Raw genomic sequence first — 15558 nt, 5'->3', positions numbered from 1 at the left:
TATGGGGTTTGTGGGGAGCTTATCTTTTGGTGTTTTGGAGTTTAGAGGTTAGATCTGAGGTTGCTACCTCAGATCTGGAATGGAGAAGGGTTGGAATGCCTGAAAGTCCCTGTGTTTGTGTGTGTAGTGAAACTATCATGTCCCAAACCCTAGCCCTAAAGTGTTAAAGGCCTAGATCTCTTTGGATTCAAGTAAAGTTTGCCACTTTACGTGATGGATGGGTTGTAGGAGGCTAGATCTATGTTTTGGATCAATTGCATGGCCTGGAGTGCTTCTGTATGGATTCAGACCGGTGGTACTCGGCGAGTCACATGGGTGGACTCGACGAGTTGCTTGAAGATAGGATGGAACTTGACGAGTTGGAAGAACAACTCGGCGAGTTGGATGAAGATGGCCTGGAACTCGGCGAGATAGGGAGATGCTATGCTAGTGACCTAATAGGTCGGTATCTTGAGATCGGTATCTTGAGAGATAGGGAGATGCTATGCTAGTGACCTAATAGGTCGGTATCCTGGTTAGGATGATGATATGTTATGTGATCTGTTTGATCTGCTTGTTGACTGTGAATTGCTATATGATTGTATGTATATGTGCACGTGGTTGTTTGGACTGGAGTTGGGTTGAGGTGGTTCCTGCTTTGTGCTGTAGGCCAAGATACCCAGGGCGGACCGGTTGTTCCGAAGGCCCAGCGAGCGGTCCGGATAGGCTGTAGGCCCCAAGAGGGCGGACCAGACGTGCCGAGGCTCGGAGAGTGGACCGGGCCGACTGAAGGCCCGGTGTGGGCGGACTAGTCATACTGTAGACTCAGAGAGTGGACCAGGTGGATTAAAGGCCCGACGCGGGCGGACCAATCACACTGCAGACTCGATGTATGTGGTTAGATTCGGAGAGTGGACCAGGTGGATTGAAGGTCCGATGCGGGTGGACCAATCACACTATAGACTCGAGGTTTATGGCTAGACTCAGAGGGTGGACCAGGTGGACTGTAGGCCGGTGCGGCGGACCAGTCACACAGTAGGCCCGAAGTGCATGGCTGTTCTGTGATCAGATATGTTGTGGCATGTTATCCGTGTATGGTATATGTGGTTGGTATTTTGGGGATATGTCACTAAGCTTTCGGGCTTACAGTTGTGGTTTTATGTTTTTCAGGTTCTTCAGGAGACCGTGGCAAGGCGAAGGCGTGATCGTACCGCTCCTCATGATTTTGTAGTAATGTGATTCTGGGAATGCGCTAAATGTTTTGTATTGAAAACCTTTTTGTAATGATTTAATGGAATCGAGTTGTTTTTGAAAAATTTAAAATTGGTTGTATTTTTCGGTCGTTACAATAATACCTTGTATTTGGTTTATGTGTATGCCAAGTGTACATGCTGAGTACGTTGGGCGTACTCAACCTGAGTCAACTCGGTTGACTTTTTAACTTTTCACCTTGACCAGGATTTTGACAAGTTTGACCTAGAGGTATTTTGGGTATTTTGAGTTGTAGTTGATATTTGGTCGCTGTTTGATATATATAGGTGACCTGTTCAGTTATCTTTTAAGACTGTGAGGTGAGTTTTCCTCACTGTACTTATGAGTCAATGGTACCAATGTCGGTCCACGAGGTTATGTATCCTAATATATAGGATGATGTTATGTTGGTTATATGATAGATTCATCGATCTGTATGATTACATGTACTTGTTGGATATGTGTTTATGTTTATCTGCTGTATAGGTTGAGGGGATCATGCTTTTGTGTCGAAGGCCAAGATACCCAGGGCGGTTCGGATAGGTTGTAGGCCCTGTGAGGCAGTCCAGTCAGGCCGAAGTCCAGAAGAGCGGTCCAAATTGGCTATAGGCCCTGCGAAGCGGTCCAGTCAGGCAGAAGGCTCATATATGCATACTGTTATTTGTATTGGTTGTGTATGGTACTTTAGGGGGAACTCACTAAATGTTGGCTTATAGTTTAAGTTTTATGTTTCAGGTACTTCAGATGATCGTGGGAAAGCAAAGGTGTGAACGTGCACATCCTCCTAGTTTTATGTTATAGGATTTTGGAGATACTCTAATTTATGATTATTGCTTTTGAGAACAATGTTTTGTAAACAATTGTGGTTTTGGTTGGATTTTAAAAATGAAAATTTTACCTTGATTTTTTGGATGTTACAAGGCTATATCAGAGCCCTGGTTTGAGAGAATTAGATGAGCATTCGTGTGAATCCATACTCAAACTAAGGATCTGTAAAAGTTTTCAAAATTGTTTTCAAAAGTAACCAAGGAAGGACGAGATGTGTACGATTAGCCAGAGCAAGAAAAGTATACCCCCAAAATACCCACACTGTAATATGTTATAATGCTTAAAATAGAACTGCATGCTAGTGATAATAGGCTACGAAACTTCAGGAACTTCATGATAGAACTGCCTAATGTATGATGTCTAATAGCCTAGGAGGACTTTAGATATGTTATATGAAATTGACATCATTACTGTAGTTTCTTAGGTGCTGTTTTGTTCACAGAATGTTGCTGAAAGAATTTGAATTGGAATTGGAAAAGGAATTTGTCAGGAATTTGAATCCAATTCCATATGTTGTTTGGTTGGTAGGAAATAAATTGGAATTAATTCCAGAATCTATTTGGTTCACATGAAATGGAATTGGAATTCATGTAAACGGACATAATTACCCTTTTTGCCTGTTTTGCTTAATTTTACCTTGTTTTCTAACTTATATGTAAAAATACATTATGAAAATTATAAAAACAGTAGAATTTTGGCGGTGGTGGCAGTGGTGGTGGGGGTAGTAGCGGTGGTGGCGGTGACAATGATGGGTGGCGGTGATGGTGGCTGCAACGGTGGTGGTGATGGTGGAGGTGGCATTGATTGTGGTGGAGAAAGTGGTGGAGATGGTGGCAGTGTCAGCTGGTGGTGACAGTGACGGCAGTGATGGTGCTGGTGGTTGCAGCGGCGGCTAGTGGCGGTAGCGGCGATGGTGGTAGTGTTGGTGATAATAGTGTCATTAGTGGTGGTGGTGGTGGTGGTGGGTGATGGCATTGGTAGTGGTGGTGGGTAATGGTCATGGTGGTGGTGGTGGTGGTCGGTGGCGGTGGCAACAGTGCTAACGATGATAATGGTAGTTGGTGGTGGCATCGCAGACAGTGGCGGTAGGTGGCGGCAGTGGCGATGGTGGTGGGTGGTGGTCATGGCGGTGGTAGTGGTGGTCGATGACAGTGGCAGCAACGGTGACGATGTTAGTGGTTGTGGCGACAGCGGTGGTGGTGGTCGGTGGGGTGGCCGCGGTGGTGGTGATGGTGGCGGTGGTGGTAGTGGTGGTGGGTTTTCTGATAAGTACAAAGGGTATTTTTGTAATCTACCACTTTCTTTGATGATAAGGAATGTTTTCCATCCAACTTTGGAAGGAATTCACTTTCCTCCATATGGTGGCAAATTTATTTCATTTAGGAATCCTTTTCCCTCCTCTAAGTCCAACCAAACGCATAAATTCGAGGGAATTGGAATCTTTTTCCCTCGAATTCCATTCCTTTCCTGCCAACCAAACGCACCCTTATTGTATGCATCATAGTTATCCTATAACATGAGAATAATTGGTTTAGCCTTATTTCCTTTTCCTTGGTTGGTTGTGGGCTTATGGTAGAATCAGGTATTCGATTGTCTATGAGATCCAATGTTGTGTAAGATTAGAATGCACAAGCAGTTATATGGTTGGTGGAAGTTTCATGAGTGAGTATGTAAGCATCCGGTCATATGAGGAATGCTTAGCCACTCTCGATGGAGAGTGAGTATAGGATGTATGTGTATCCTAGTTGTAGATTTGTTTTTGGGTAGTTTGTGACAATCTGATGAGACAAATACAGGTAGGTGTGGAAGGTAGTATGGGCCTGCACTACTGAAAGCACAGGACCTGTATGCGTAACAAGGAAGTCACAAACCCTGAGGGTTTAGTCTCTCTGTGATGATTGTATAGAAGGAATTGTGGCATTTTCTGATATATTTTGGTTTATTTTTAGTATGGTGTTCACAATAGGATCTGGTTGTGGAGCTGGTGGCTAGGATAGGTTGGGATTAACAGATGATGGCATCCATGAGTTGAACACTACTAAGGTAGTTGTTGTTATTCGGGGTTACATCCCTGAGGTTTTTAGGTCTATCAAGACATACTGCTATGATTGATTTGTTTGATGAGAGGTACATTGTTGTAACCGAGGTTGTTGGTGTTGTAGCTACCACGGTTGTTGTTGCTGCAGGGATTCAGGGAGGGAGATCATTCCAGTATCACGACTTCAACAACATGAAGCCCCCATAGTTTGACGAGGTCAAGGACCCGATTATGGCGATGAGGTGGTTGTCAGATGTAAAGGATTGTTTCTTCACATGTTCGTGCCTGGATGACCAGAAGGTCAAGTGCCCTCTGAACTTCCTTCGATTGGGCGCAAAGGATTTGTGGAACTTGGTGACCGGTTCCTACACTCCTGAGAAGGGGACTGATGTGACCTGGGAATAGTTCTCGGAGATGTTTCGCATGAGGTATGTTCCCCTGGTGGAGAGGGAGAGGTTGGCTCAGGAGTACTTGGACTTGAGACAGACGACTGAGACAGTGACGAAGATCACCAAGATGTTCACAGAGAGGGCTCTTTTCTGCACTGACTTTGCTGCTACAGAGCAGACCCAGATGACTTGGTACTTGAGCATGCTTAAGACGGATATTCGACAGTTTGTGTCTACCCAGCGATACATTACCCTCGTCGAGCTCTAGGATGTTGCGAAGAGGAGAGAGATTGAGATGGAGACCTGGGCGAGAGAGCAATGTTGGGTTTCGGTTAAGTCCCAGCTTGCAGCGAAGTGGTTCAAGTCCGTTGATTCACGATCAGGAAGTTAGAATGGTCGCACTTGTGGCAAATACGACAAAGTTTATGAGGGTGTTTGTCGATATTTTTCTTCTGGATGCCACAAGTGTGGCAAGGAGGAGAACTATGTGAGGGAGTGTCATCGGTAGGCCCCAATACCGAGTACCAGGATTTGTTACCATTATGATTAGGTAGGCTATATGAAGACCCAATGTCCCTTGCTTGTTGTCAGGCCGGTGCAGGCTCCAGCCTCGGCTACTTTGAGGATCCTGGATAGATGCCACGGTAGAGCGGAGCCCCCGAGGGGTCGAGGACGTGCTTTCCAGCTCATAGCGGAGGAGGCCAGAGCGATGCCAGACGTCGTTACTGGTATGTTTTCATTTATTATTCTGTCAATTATTTTTAGGGTATGCTTATGTTATGATTCTGCTAGGTACCTTCTTAGTGAACTTTATGCCTACTCTTGTGCTTTTTGACTCAGGTGTGAGTCGGTCTTTTGTGTCTCAAACTTTTAGAAGGAGTTTTGATGTGACACTTGGAGAGTTGGAGTGTCTGTTGCGAGCTTCTATCGCCAATGAATACAGGGTTTAGGCATCGAGCATTTATAGGGATTGTGTTTTGGAGATTTTTGGGGTGTCTTAACCTATTGACCAGATCCTTATTCCCATGGGGGATGTATGCATGATAGTGGGGATGGACTATTGAGCAGGTTTGGTGCAATGATTGATTATGAGGGTTAGCGGGTAGTAGTTCGAACCCTAAGTGGGGGAGAACTGATTATTTATGGAGAGGGTACCAGAGTTGGATTAGCATTTGTTTTGTTGCTAGGGCGCGACGGTATTTACAACATGGGTGTATGGGTTATCTCACATATGTGGTGGACACCCAGATTAGGAAAGAGGTTTTTGTTTCAGATGTACATGTGGTTAGGGAGTTCTCATATGTGTTTCCGAAGGAATTTCCCAGTGTGCCCCCTGAGAGGCAGGTTGAGTTCAGGATTGATTTGGTTCCCGGTACGACCCGATTGCTCAGGTGCCATACTGATTGGCATCACTAGAGATGATGATAAAAGTGGGTCCAAACCCGGACCGGATGGACCCGGACCCGAAAAACCCGGACCCGTTTAACGATATTTTTTAGAACCGGAAACCGGACCGGTATATAGGAACCGGGTCCGGGTCGGTTCCGGATAAAGTGGGTCTAGAACCGAAAAACCCGAAAATAGGAAAGTGGGTAAGGTAGAACCGGGTCGAATGGGTTTAGAACCGGAAAACCTGGATTTTTTTTGTTACCTCAATCGCATAATCTTTCAACCGTTTTTAAAAAAATTAACAAACAAAAAATTACATTTAGGTTATTAGGTTATTAGGTTATTGACGACACTGATTTATTTTAAAAAAAAAATAACTAGGTATAACAAAGTTGGTTTAAAGAAATTACATTTAGGCACTACAATAGTCCAGTCCAATACGAACTAATATGAACTAATATCACAGTGACCATCTGCACTTTGTGTAATAATATATTTGAGTGCCTACCACTGGTTTTTATTATGAAAATAAACATAAAACAAAATATGTTTATATTGGATGAATTATCATATTTATGTATTAAAACAACATCTATGCATTCCATGCTGCACAAAAATCAGTGGAGAAAGTTGTTGAAAATATGAAAGTAAGTTCTATACATTTTACGAATTTAGTCCCTCAACTTTTGAGTTAATATGGTTCTTTTGTGAGTTTTAGGGTGTGAGATGCAAACGAGTGGCAAGGAGCATTTCTTCTGTTGGACTTTATGTTCCAGGAGGCACTGCAATTTTACCCTCAACAGCTCTCATGCTTTCCATTGTAAGAAATACTATAATAGTTATCTCCATTATTAATTTATTATGTTTAAAGAAAATTGTTGTAATTTGACTTTTAGCTTTTATTATGTCCGCCAGCCAGATCATCTTAACTTGATGATGATTTAGAAATCAACGGTGAGTCTACATTAACTTCTGAAGCATACATCTTAAGAAAAAAAACCAAATCGACTGAGGCTTAGAAAACATCTTAACAGTTAACACTTTAACACTACAACTTACTTGTGTAGCTTCATTGTTATCTACCCAATTGTCCACCATTGGTCTTTAATTGATTGTAGGAGATTGATTTGAAGTTCAATTGAGAATGATTGTAGGAGATTGATTTGATGATCGTCGACCTGAACTGAGGCTTAGTATCGGTGTAAATCGACTGAGGCTTGGGCTTCAATATCGGCGCAAATCGAGTGAGGAACTGAGGATTGTGTAGGCGACGACAACATATTCCTCTCTGTGATCGATGGATTTTTTTTCTCTTTTCTCCGATCGACGAACATTGAGGGCACGGTGAAAAGAGACTAATCGTATTCCGGTTCCCATATTTCCTATACCCTATACCGGTTCCACATCTAAACCGGTTCTAATACCCACTAAACCCGGTTCCGGTTTTTTAAACAAATCCGGTTAAAAAACCCGGATTAAACCGGACCTGTTAGACCCATACCCGGAACGGCGGAACCCGGATAAGAGTAATTTTGAAACCCAATACCCGGACCGTTTAAGTAATTTCCGAGTATACCGGTTCCGGGTCCGGTCCGGTTTTCCGGTTCTACATCTCATCCCTAACCAAAGATGTAGGAGTTGTCCTCTCAACTTCAGGAGTTGTTAGGCAAGAAGTTTATCAGATCGAGCAGTTCGTCATGGGGAACATCGATCTTGTTTATGAAGAATGATGGATCTCATCGCATGTGTATTGACTATAGGGATTTTAACAAGTTGACGGTGAAGAACTGTTACCCACTTCCACAGATTGATGATCTCTTCGATCAGTTACATGGTGCATATTGGTTCTCTAAGATTGATTTGAGACAAAGTATCATCATATGACGGTTTGAGAGGAGGATATGGAGAAGACAACGCTTCAGACCCGTTATGGTCATTATGAGTTTGTGGTGATGCCGTTTGGCTCACCAATACGCCTGCAACATTCATAGATTTAATGAACCAGGTATACAGCCCGATGCTCGATCGATCAGTTATTGTTTTTATTGACGATATCCTTGTTGGATTAGTGTCTAAGTCCATAACTATAATTGGTATGACTTGACCCGACCCGACATGGTCCATTTGGGTTGCACTTCACTGGAACAATTTGTATGGATAGACTTATGAGAAAAGGATATTTATGATTTATTAATATATTATAAGTTATAATATATTAATATGAAATTATATTATTTAATTAGTATTAATCAAGAATTAATTTGGAATTAATTTAGTGATCAAAAGAGGCTAATTAAATATGGACTCTTATATATATATATATATATATATATATATATATATATATATATATATATGGAATGGGCCAAGGTTTATGTAGGATGGGCTAAGAGTGTATGTAAGTCCATGGATAGTCCATGGAGCTTTTAACCCATGGATCCTATGTAAATGAAAGGTCATGGTTATTAGGGTTTACATGGATGTAACCCTAATCCTCCATAATATATAAAGGGGTCCTTGGCTCACAAAATTGGCATTAGTGTGTGTAAAAGAAAAGGTGGCCTATTTTAGTGAGCTCCATATTCTCTCAAAGTTCTTTTAAGTTGTTTTGGTGATTTGTGATTCCACTTGAGGCATTCACATTATTGGTGCTAGGCTCTTAAAGCTCCAAGGAATCAACCACAAGAAAAATGGTATGTAATTCTATCTAGTTTTATTATGCAAGTAACATATGATTATATGCTAGTTAGGTTAATACCTTGGAATATTCAAGTTTGCATGTATAATAGAGAAAACATAGATCCAAGGTATTTAGGGTTGCATGTACACCTTAGGTGTGTTAGAATGCTCAAAACTCAACAATCCTGGTATATTCCAAGACCAGGGAGCAACATGAGGAGCACCTGCGAGAGCTTCTAGGAGTTTTGAGGCGGGAACGGTTGTATGCCAAGTTCTTAAAGTGTGAGTTTTGGTTACAAGAGGTCCAATTCTTAGGGCACCTCATTAACCAGAATGGGATTCTGGTTCACCTGACCAAGATTGAGGCTGTTATGCAGTGGGAGGCTCCAAAGTCTACCTCAGAGATCAGAAGTTTTCTGGGTTTAGCAGGGTATTATTGGAGTTTATTCAGGATTTTTCCAAGCTTGCAGTACCCCTCACTTGTTTGACGAGGAAGGGCATGGATTTTCACTGGGCGCCTGAGCAGCATGATGCATTCAAGACACTGAAACAAAAGTTATGTGAGGCCCCAGTGTTGACTCTCCTTGAGGGTGTCGATTATTTTGTTCTATATTTTGATGCGTCCATCACCGGTCTGGGAGAAATTATTATGCAGTGAGGGAGGGTTATTGTTTATGCTTCTTGGCAACAAAAGTCGCACGAGGTGCGATATCCTATGCATGATCTGGAGTTAGGGTCGTGGTGTTTGCCCTCAATATTTGGCTGCATTATCTATATGGAGTTAGGCGTACCATTTTCATGGACCATAAGAGTTTGAGGTATCTCATGGATCATCCAAATCTGAATATGAGACAACATAGATGGCTTGACATGGTCAAGGATTATGAGTGTGAGATTCTTTATCACTCGGGAAAAGCAAATGTGGTCGTTGATGCTTTGGGTCGTAAGTCAGCTAGTTCTTTGATTGGGAGCTTATGTATGACGATTTCAATCGATTCGCCACTTCTGGATTTGATTAGGGAGGCTCGGACCGAGGGAGTCAAGAAGGAAAATTGGAAGCAGGAGTGAATTAGGGGTGAGATCGACAGGTTTTCTACCGACAATCATGGATTGTTGACCCAGTGTGGTCGGGTTTGGGTACCGGATTTCGGTGGGATCAGACAGACTGTGCTGGAGGATGCACACAAGTCCAGATTTTCAATACAACCTAAGCCACCAAGATGTATCGGGATTTGTGACTTAGTTATTGGTGGTCGTGTATGAAGAGGGAGATAGCATGGTATGTTAACAGGTGTTTGACCTGTCGGATGGTCAAGGCCGAGCACCAGAGGCCGCATGGCAAGCTTCATCCTTTGGAGGTTCCCATATGGAAATAGGAACAAATCACCATGGATTTCATCACCAGGTTACCTCGGGAGGCCAAGGGGTTTGATGCGATTTGGTTCATAGTGGATCGTCTGATCAAGAGTGCCTACTTTCTATCTATTCGAGAGGACTCCTTGGTCAATAAATTGTCCAATGTATATGTGCGTGAGATCGTCACCTGGCATGGTGTTCCAGTTTCTATTGTATTAGATCGGGATGTTCGGTTCACTTCTCGATTTTGGCAGAGATTCCACGAGGAACTGGGTACGAGGTTGCATTTTAGCATTGCTTATCATCCATATACTAACAGCCAGAGTGAGCAGATAATTCAGACACTTAAGGATATGTTGAGGGCTTGTGTCATAAATTTCATTGGTATTTGGGACTCCTACCTTCCCCTGGCTAATTTTTCTTACAACAATAGTTAGCACTCCAGCATCGGGGCACCACTGTTTGAACTTCTCTATAGGAGGAAGTGTCATACCCCAATATGTTGGGGGAGGTCGGTCACAGGGTCATGGGAAGGACCAAGGTAGTTCTTCGGACAACAGAGCTTATTCAACATATCAGACCGGGATTGCAGACAATACAAATTCAGCAGAAGAGTTATGCCAACAAGCTCCAATCCGAGTTTGAAATCCAGGTTGGCGGCATTGTTTTACTGAAGGTATCACCCTAGGAGGGTGTAATACACTTCAAGAAAAGGGGGTAGTTGGGGCCCCAGTTTATTGGTCCACTTCAAGTGATGCCATAGTTAGTAGGGTAGCCTATCGATTGGATTTACATGAGGAGCTTAGCCAGATTCACAACACCTTCCATGTTTCTCAGCTTTGGAAATGTATGGTCGATGATTAAGTATTGGTTCCTTTGGATGATATTCAGGTTGATAATCGTTTGAACTATGTTGAGAGACCAGTGGCGATCTTGGATATGAAGACGAAGGTCTTGTGCACCAAGGTGGTATCTTTGGTCAAGGTCCAACGACAACATCGAAAGGGTTCCGAATGGACTTGGGAACCCGGGGCAGAGATGCGAGAGCACTACCCTAAGTTATTCGTGGCATCAGACTTCGAAGACAAATTCTGATTCAAGTAGGGGATAATTGTAACATCTCGATTAAGGTAATTTATAATTTTGACCCTTAATATGGTATTGTTTGCAAAATTGGTCCCAATGAGCCTTAAGTGAGAATCTCGCCTCTGCCTAGTATGTTGAGCGTACGTGGTCGAAGGCCAAACCCTAATTTGTAGGGTTTAGACCCTATTTAAGCATCATTAACTCCCCAAAACTCCTTCCCTCATCAACCTCCATCCCCATTTCGTATCTTGCAAACCCTAATCCACTTTGCGAGCATTTTGAGCCTTAATCCGTGTTGTCCGTGTTCTTGAAGGAGGAAGAAGGAATTGGATTCACCTTAGAAGCTTAAGACCTCTTTGGATCCAGAAGCGTCTTGCCCTTAATCTTCATTTAGAGGTATAAATCTCTGAACTTGTTGTTTATTTCATTAGATCTTGCTAGTTGTGTGGTTTTGTACTTTTTAGCCCCATAATCTTGGTCCATTTGAATATGAGCTACTCTAAACCAAATGAGTTGTCCTTTTGGACGTCTTAGAGTGTCTAGAGTGATAAAAATGTGATCTTGACCCTTCTAGTCCTTCCATGCAGAGGTTATGACGTCTTATCGGGTTAAGAAGTTAAGGTTTTAAGGTTTGGGCACTTAATAGCCATGCAAACCCATAAAGTTGGAACCTTGATGGTTCAGAACATTATTTGGGGACCAGATCTGGGATTTGGTCGAAAGGACTTATTAGATTAAGCTCTTAATAAAAGGAAAGGTTGGCATCAAAGTATGTTGGGTGTACTTCTGAGTATGCAGCACATACTCTCTTAAGACCCCTGTGTCTAGTTTTTATGTGCGCCAAGCATACACGCTGAGTACGTTGGGCGTACTCAGCCTGAATTAACTCGGTTGACTTTTTGACCCAGCCTGAATCAACTCGATTGACTTTTTGACCTTTGACCTTGATTAGGATTTTGACAAGTTTGACCTAGAGGTAGTTTGGGTATTTTGAGTTGTAGTTGAGATTTGGTCACTTTGTGTGTGTGTGTGTGTGTGTATATATATATATATATATATATATATATATATATATATGTGTGTGTGTGTGTGTGTGTGTGTGTGAGAGACATGTTGAGTCAGTACTAGGAGCTATGACCTTTTTAGTTATCTTTTCAAACTGTGAGGTGAGTTTTCCTCATTGTACTTGTGGGTCGAATGCACAAATGCCGACCCACTAGGTTATGTATCCTAATATATAGGATGATGTTATGATGGTTATATGATAGATTGGTAGATCTGTATGATTACTTGTACTTGCTAGATATGTGTTTATGTTTATCTGTTGTATATGTCGACATATTGTGGTTGGGTTGAGGTGGTCCTGCTTTGTGCTGAGGGCTAAGATACTCGAGGCGATCCGGATAGGCTGTAGGTCCTGCGAGGCGGTCCAATCAGGCCTTACGAGGTAGTCCAGTTAGGTTGAAGTCTCATATATGCATGTTGTTATTTGTATTGGTTGTGTGTGGTACTTTGGAGGAACTCACTAAGCATTGACTTACAATTTAAGTTTTATATTTCAGGTACTTCAGGTAATCGCGGGAAAGGAAAAACGAGATCGTGCACATCATCCCGGTTTTATGTTATTGAATTTTGTAGATACTTTGATTTGTGATTGTTGCTTTTAAGAACAATGTGTTGTAAATAATTTTCGTATTGGTTGAGTTTTAAAAATGAAAATTTTACCTTCAATTTTGGGATGTTACATACACACATAAAAAATGAAAAACGGAACAAATGGAAGTAAAATATTGATATGATAATTGTCACTATAATAGTTTATAAATTTCTAATAAAGTTATACGTGGATGATAAATCGAGATGAGATAAACGCTAAAATGAAATAAGATGACAGTGTAAATTTATACATGAAAAACTCATGATTAAAGTTAGTCTAAGGTTGGCAAACGTGCCATGTTTGTGTCAAGTTTTAAAACTTAAAAGGTTGAGATCATTTGAATTTAACCCAACTAGTTTAATTATTGTGTAATGTTGTGTCAAATCATTTATTTTTATGTCGAAATCCTATCGGGTTGGCAGGTTTACAGTTTAAACCTTGTAAATATATCGTGTCATGCTAATTGTAGCATTAAATACATTAAGTAGTAGTTTGGGAGTGTGAGGGTGAAATTCAAAATAAGTTTAGATAAGGGGATTCACAACGAAAGGGGAAGTAGGTGAGTCAGATTGTGGAGAGTGGAATATAATGAAAAAGTAAAAAGGTAAAAATAAGTATTGATTGTGGAGGCTAATTTGTGGGTTCCACATTACGATACGACTCAACCAAAAGTTTTTTTACATTTCATTTTAGTTTGGTGCATGCCTAATTTACCTGGAAGATTAAAAGAATTGCATATAAACAAATGAATCATTTTCATGTTGAAAGTTTAGACCATAACCTTACACATATAAATTTTTTGTCGTGTCGTGTCAACCTGTTTAATTAAGCGAGTTGAAATATCCACTACAGACTCGTTTAATTGTGTATCCGGTTCGCGTCGTATCGATAATTTTCACCCTTAGAAATCGTCTCGTGTTCGGATTTGTGGCTTGCAGGTTACCGGGTCAGAACACATATCACGGACACGACCCGTATTATTAAACTTGTCATATATATGGCTTTAACACTAACTCGTATACGCCAAACACAGATACGGTTCGTATAACCCGTTTCATTATATGATTTAATGGGTTCGTAGATCATGTTCTCGTCTCTTATTCTAGTTCACAGGTCATATTCGAGTTCACGGATTCAACACTGTTATACGTGAAGGGTAGTAGTATATACATAACAAAATTTTAGAAGTAGCACACAAAAATTTGGGGGTAATGCATCGGAAAAAATGCATTGCGCCGAAAAAAATTTCAAAACAATTACATATTGTTGAAAATTTTGTGGGGTAGAACGAATTATCTCTTGCAACCAATTAGGTTTGCCCATGTTGAAGAAAGTTACAAACAAATTTTACCGTATGGAATCATAAATAAATGATAACCAAAATGTCTTCGACCTAGCGGTATCAATGTGTGTTGAAAAGATTTTCCTCTCCAAATGGTTGATGGTTGAAGTCTCGTGGTTAGGGGTGTAAGTGAGCCGAGCTACTCGTGAGCAACTCGGAATCGACTCGTTAAAAGCTCGACTTGAGATCGAATTAAACGAGCCTGAGCCGAGATCGAGCCTAAATATGAGGCTCGTTTATTAAACGAGCTCGAGCCGAGCTTCATTTAGTGGGCTCGCGAGCCTAAACGAGCCTCTCTCTCTCTCTCTCTCTCTCTCTCTCTCTCTATATATATATATATATATATATATATATATATATATATATACATACATACATACATACATACATACACACACTAACACACACACACACACACACACATATATATATATATATATATATATATATATATATATATACATGGAGACTCGTTTAAACTCGATTAGGCTCGCGAACCCACTGCATTGTTCACGAGCTGAGCTCAAGCTTCATTTTAAGGCTCGAATCGAGCTCGAGCTTCCTCAAAATTAAACGAGTCGAGCTCGAGCTTGGTCAGGTTTGGGCTCAGCTCGGCTCGTTTACACCCCTACTCGTGGTGGATAAAGGTGTAGATTTAGGAGTAGGATGAGTGGGTATATGTGTTTGTTATTTTAAAAAACAATTGAATACATGTTTGGGGTGAAATGAATCATAAACAGATCTTAAGGTGAATAAAATCATAAATAAATGAGAATTTGTTGTGGTTAGATGGAATGAAATACATAATTGAACATGTTGTGGGTCAGCGTTAGAGCGAATGAGACTTATGAGTTAACACCAAGTTTAAAGTCTCGACTGGAAGAAAAAAATCAAGTTATCAACATTGAGCAAAGTAGTGAACATGTTTGCATAAATGAAGGACGATAATTGAGGTCATGAGAAGCTGCTATTCACATATAGATGAGTTATTTGTTGACGTTAGACGGGACGAGACTTAGGGAATCAATTTTGATTTTTGCACTGAACTTTTTTGTTTACTGAGTTAGGGCATTGGCACATCACCAATTAAAAAAAAAAAATAAGTATTTTTAGTTTTTTTGACTTAATGTAATTAAATTGTTTACGAGTTGACCAACAAACTAGCCTAGCAACTCGAACACATATCATATATTATATGGATTACTATGGTCAACCCGTTAATGACCTAAACTCGTTTAAGGTCAACCCAAATTTGTTTATTTACTTGTATATTCCTTGTGACCTTGTTGTGTTTCATATCATGTCGAGAATTGTCATCCTTAGTGGAGATTTAGAAGTTAGAATTAGGGGAGATGGGTAATGTAGGTACTTGTTCATCGTTATATTTCGTATATGTTTTGTCTTCGTTTAGCATTTCATATTTACCTACAATTTTCCATATTTATTTGGTGTCCAGTTTGTGCTTCTTTTTCCATATTGATCTTATGATGCATTGTATATACCTACTTTTTACATTAATTTGTTTAGTGGTTTCATAGACGTAGTATTTTCATATTTTCTCCAA

The 15558-nt window shown here is 40.9% G+C and overlaps 1 protein-coding gene across 1 annotated transcript; it reads left to right on the top strand.

The window, feature by feature from the left end:
- Positions 1-2925: 2925 nt before the first annotated feature.
- Positions 2926-4050, top strand: LOC128128840 (uncharacterized). Its single transcript, XM_052767611.1, has 3 exons — positions 2926-3019; positions 3135-3336; positions 4008-4050. Exons 1-3 carry the CDS (start codon positions 2926-2928, stop codon positions 4048-4050), a joined length of 339 nt encoding a protein of 112 aa, XP_052623571.1.
- The last annotated feature ends 11508 nt before the right edge of the window (positions 4051-15558 follow it).

The sequence above is a fragment of the Lactuca sativa genome, chromosome 9, assembly GCF_002870075.4.
Source record: "Lactuca sativa cultivar Salinas chromosome 9, Lsat_Salinas_v11, whole genome shotgun sequence".
Lineage (NCBI taxonomy): Eukaryota > Viridiplantae > Streptophyta > Magnoliopsida > Asterales > Asteraceae > Lactuca > Lactuca sativa.
The sequence above is the reverse complement of the archived record's forward strand: the minus strand, read 5'-3'. Positions and strand labels throughout refer to the sequence as shown.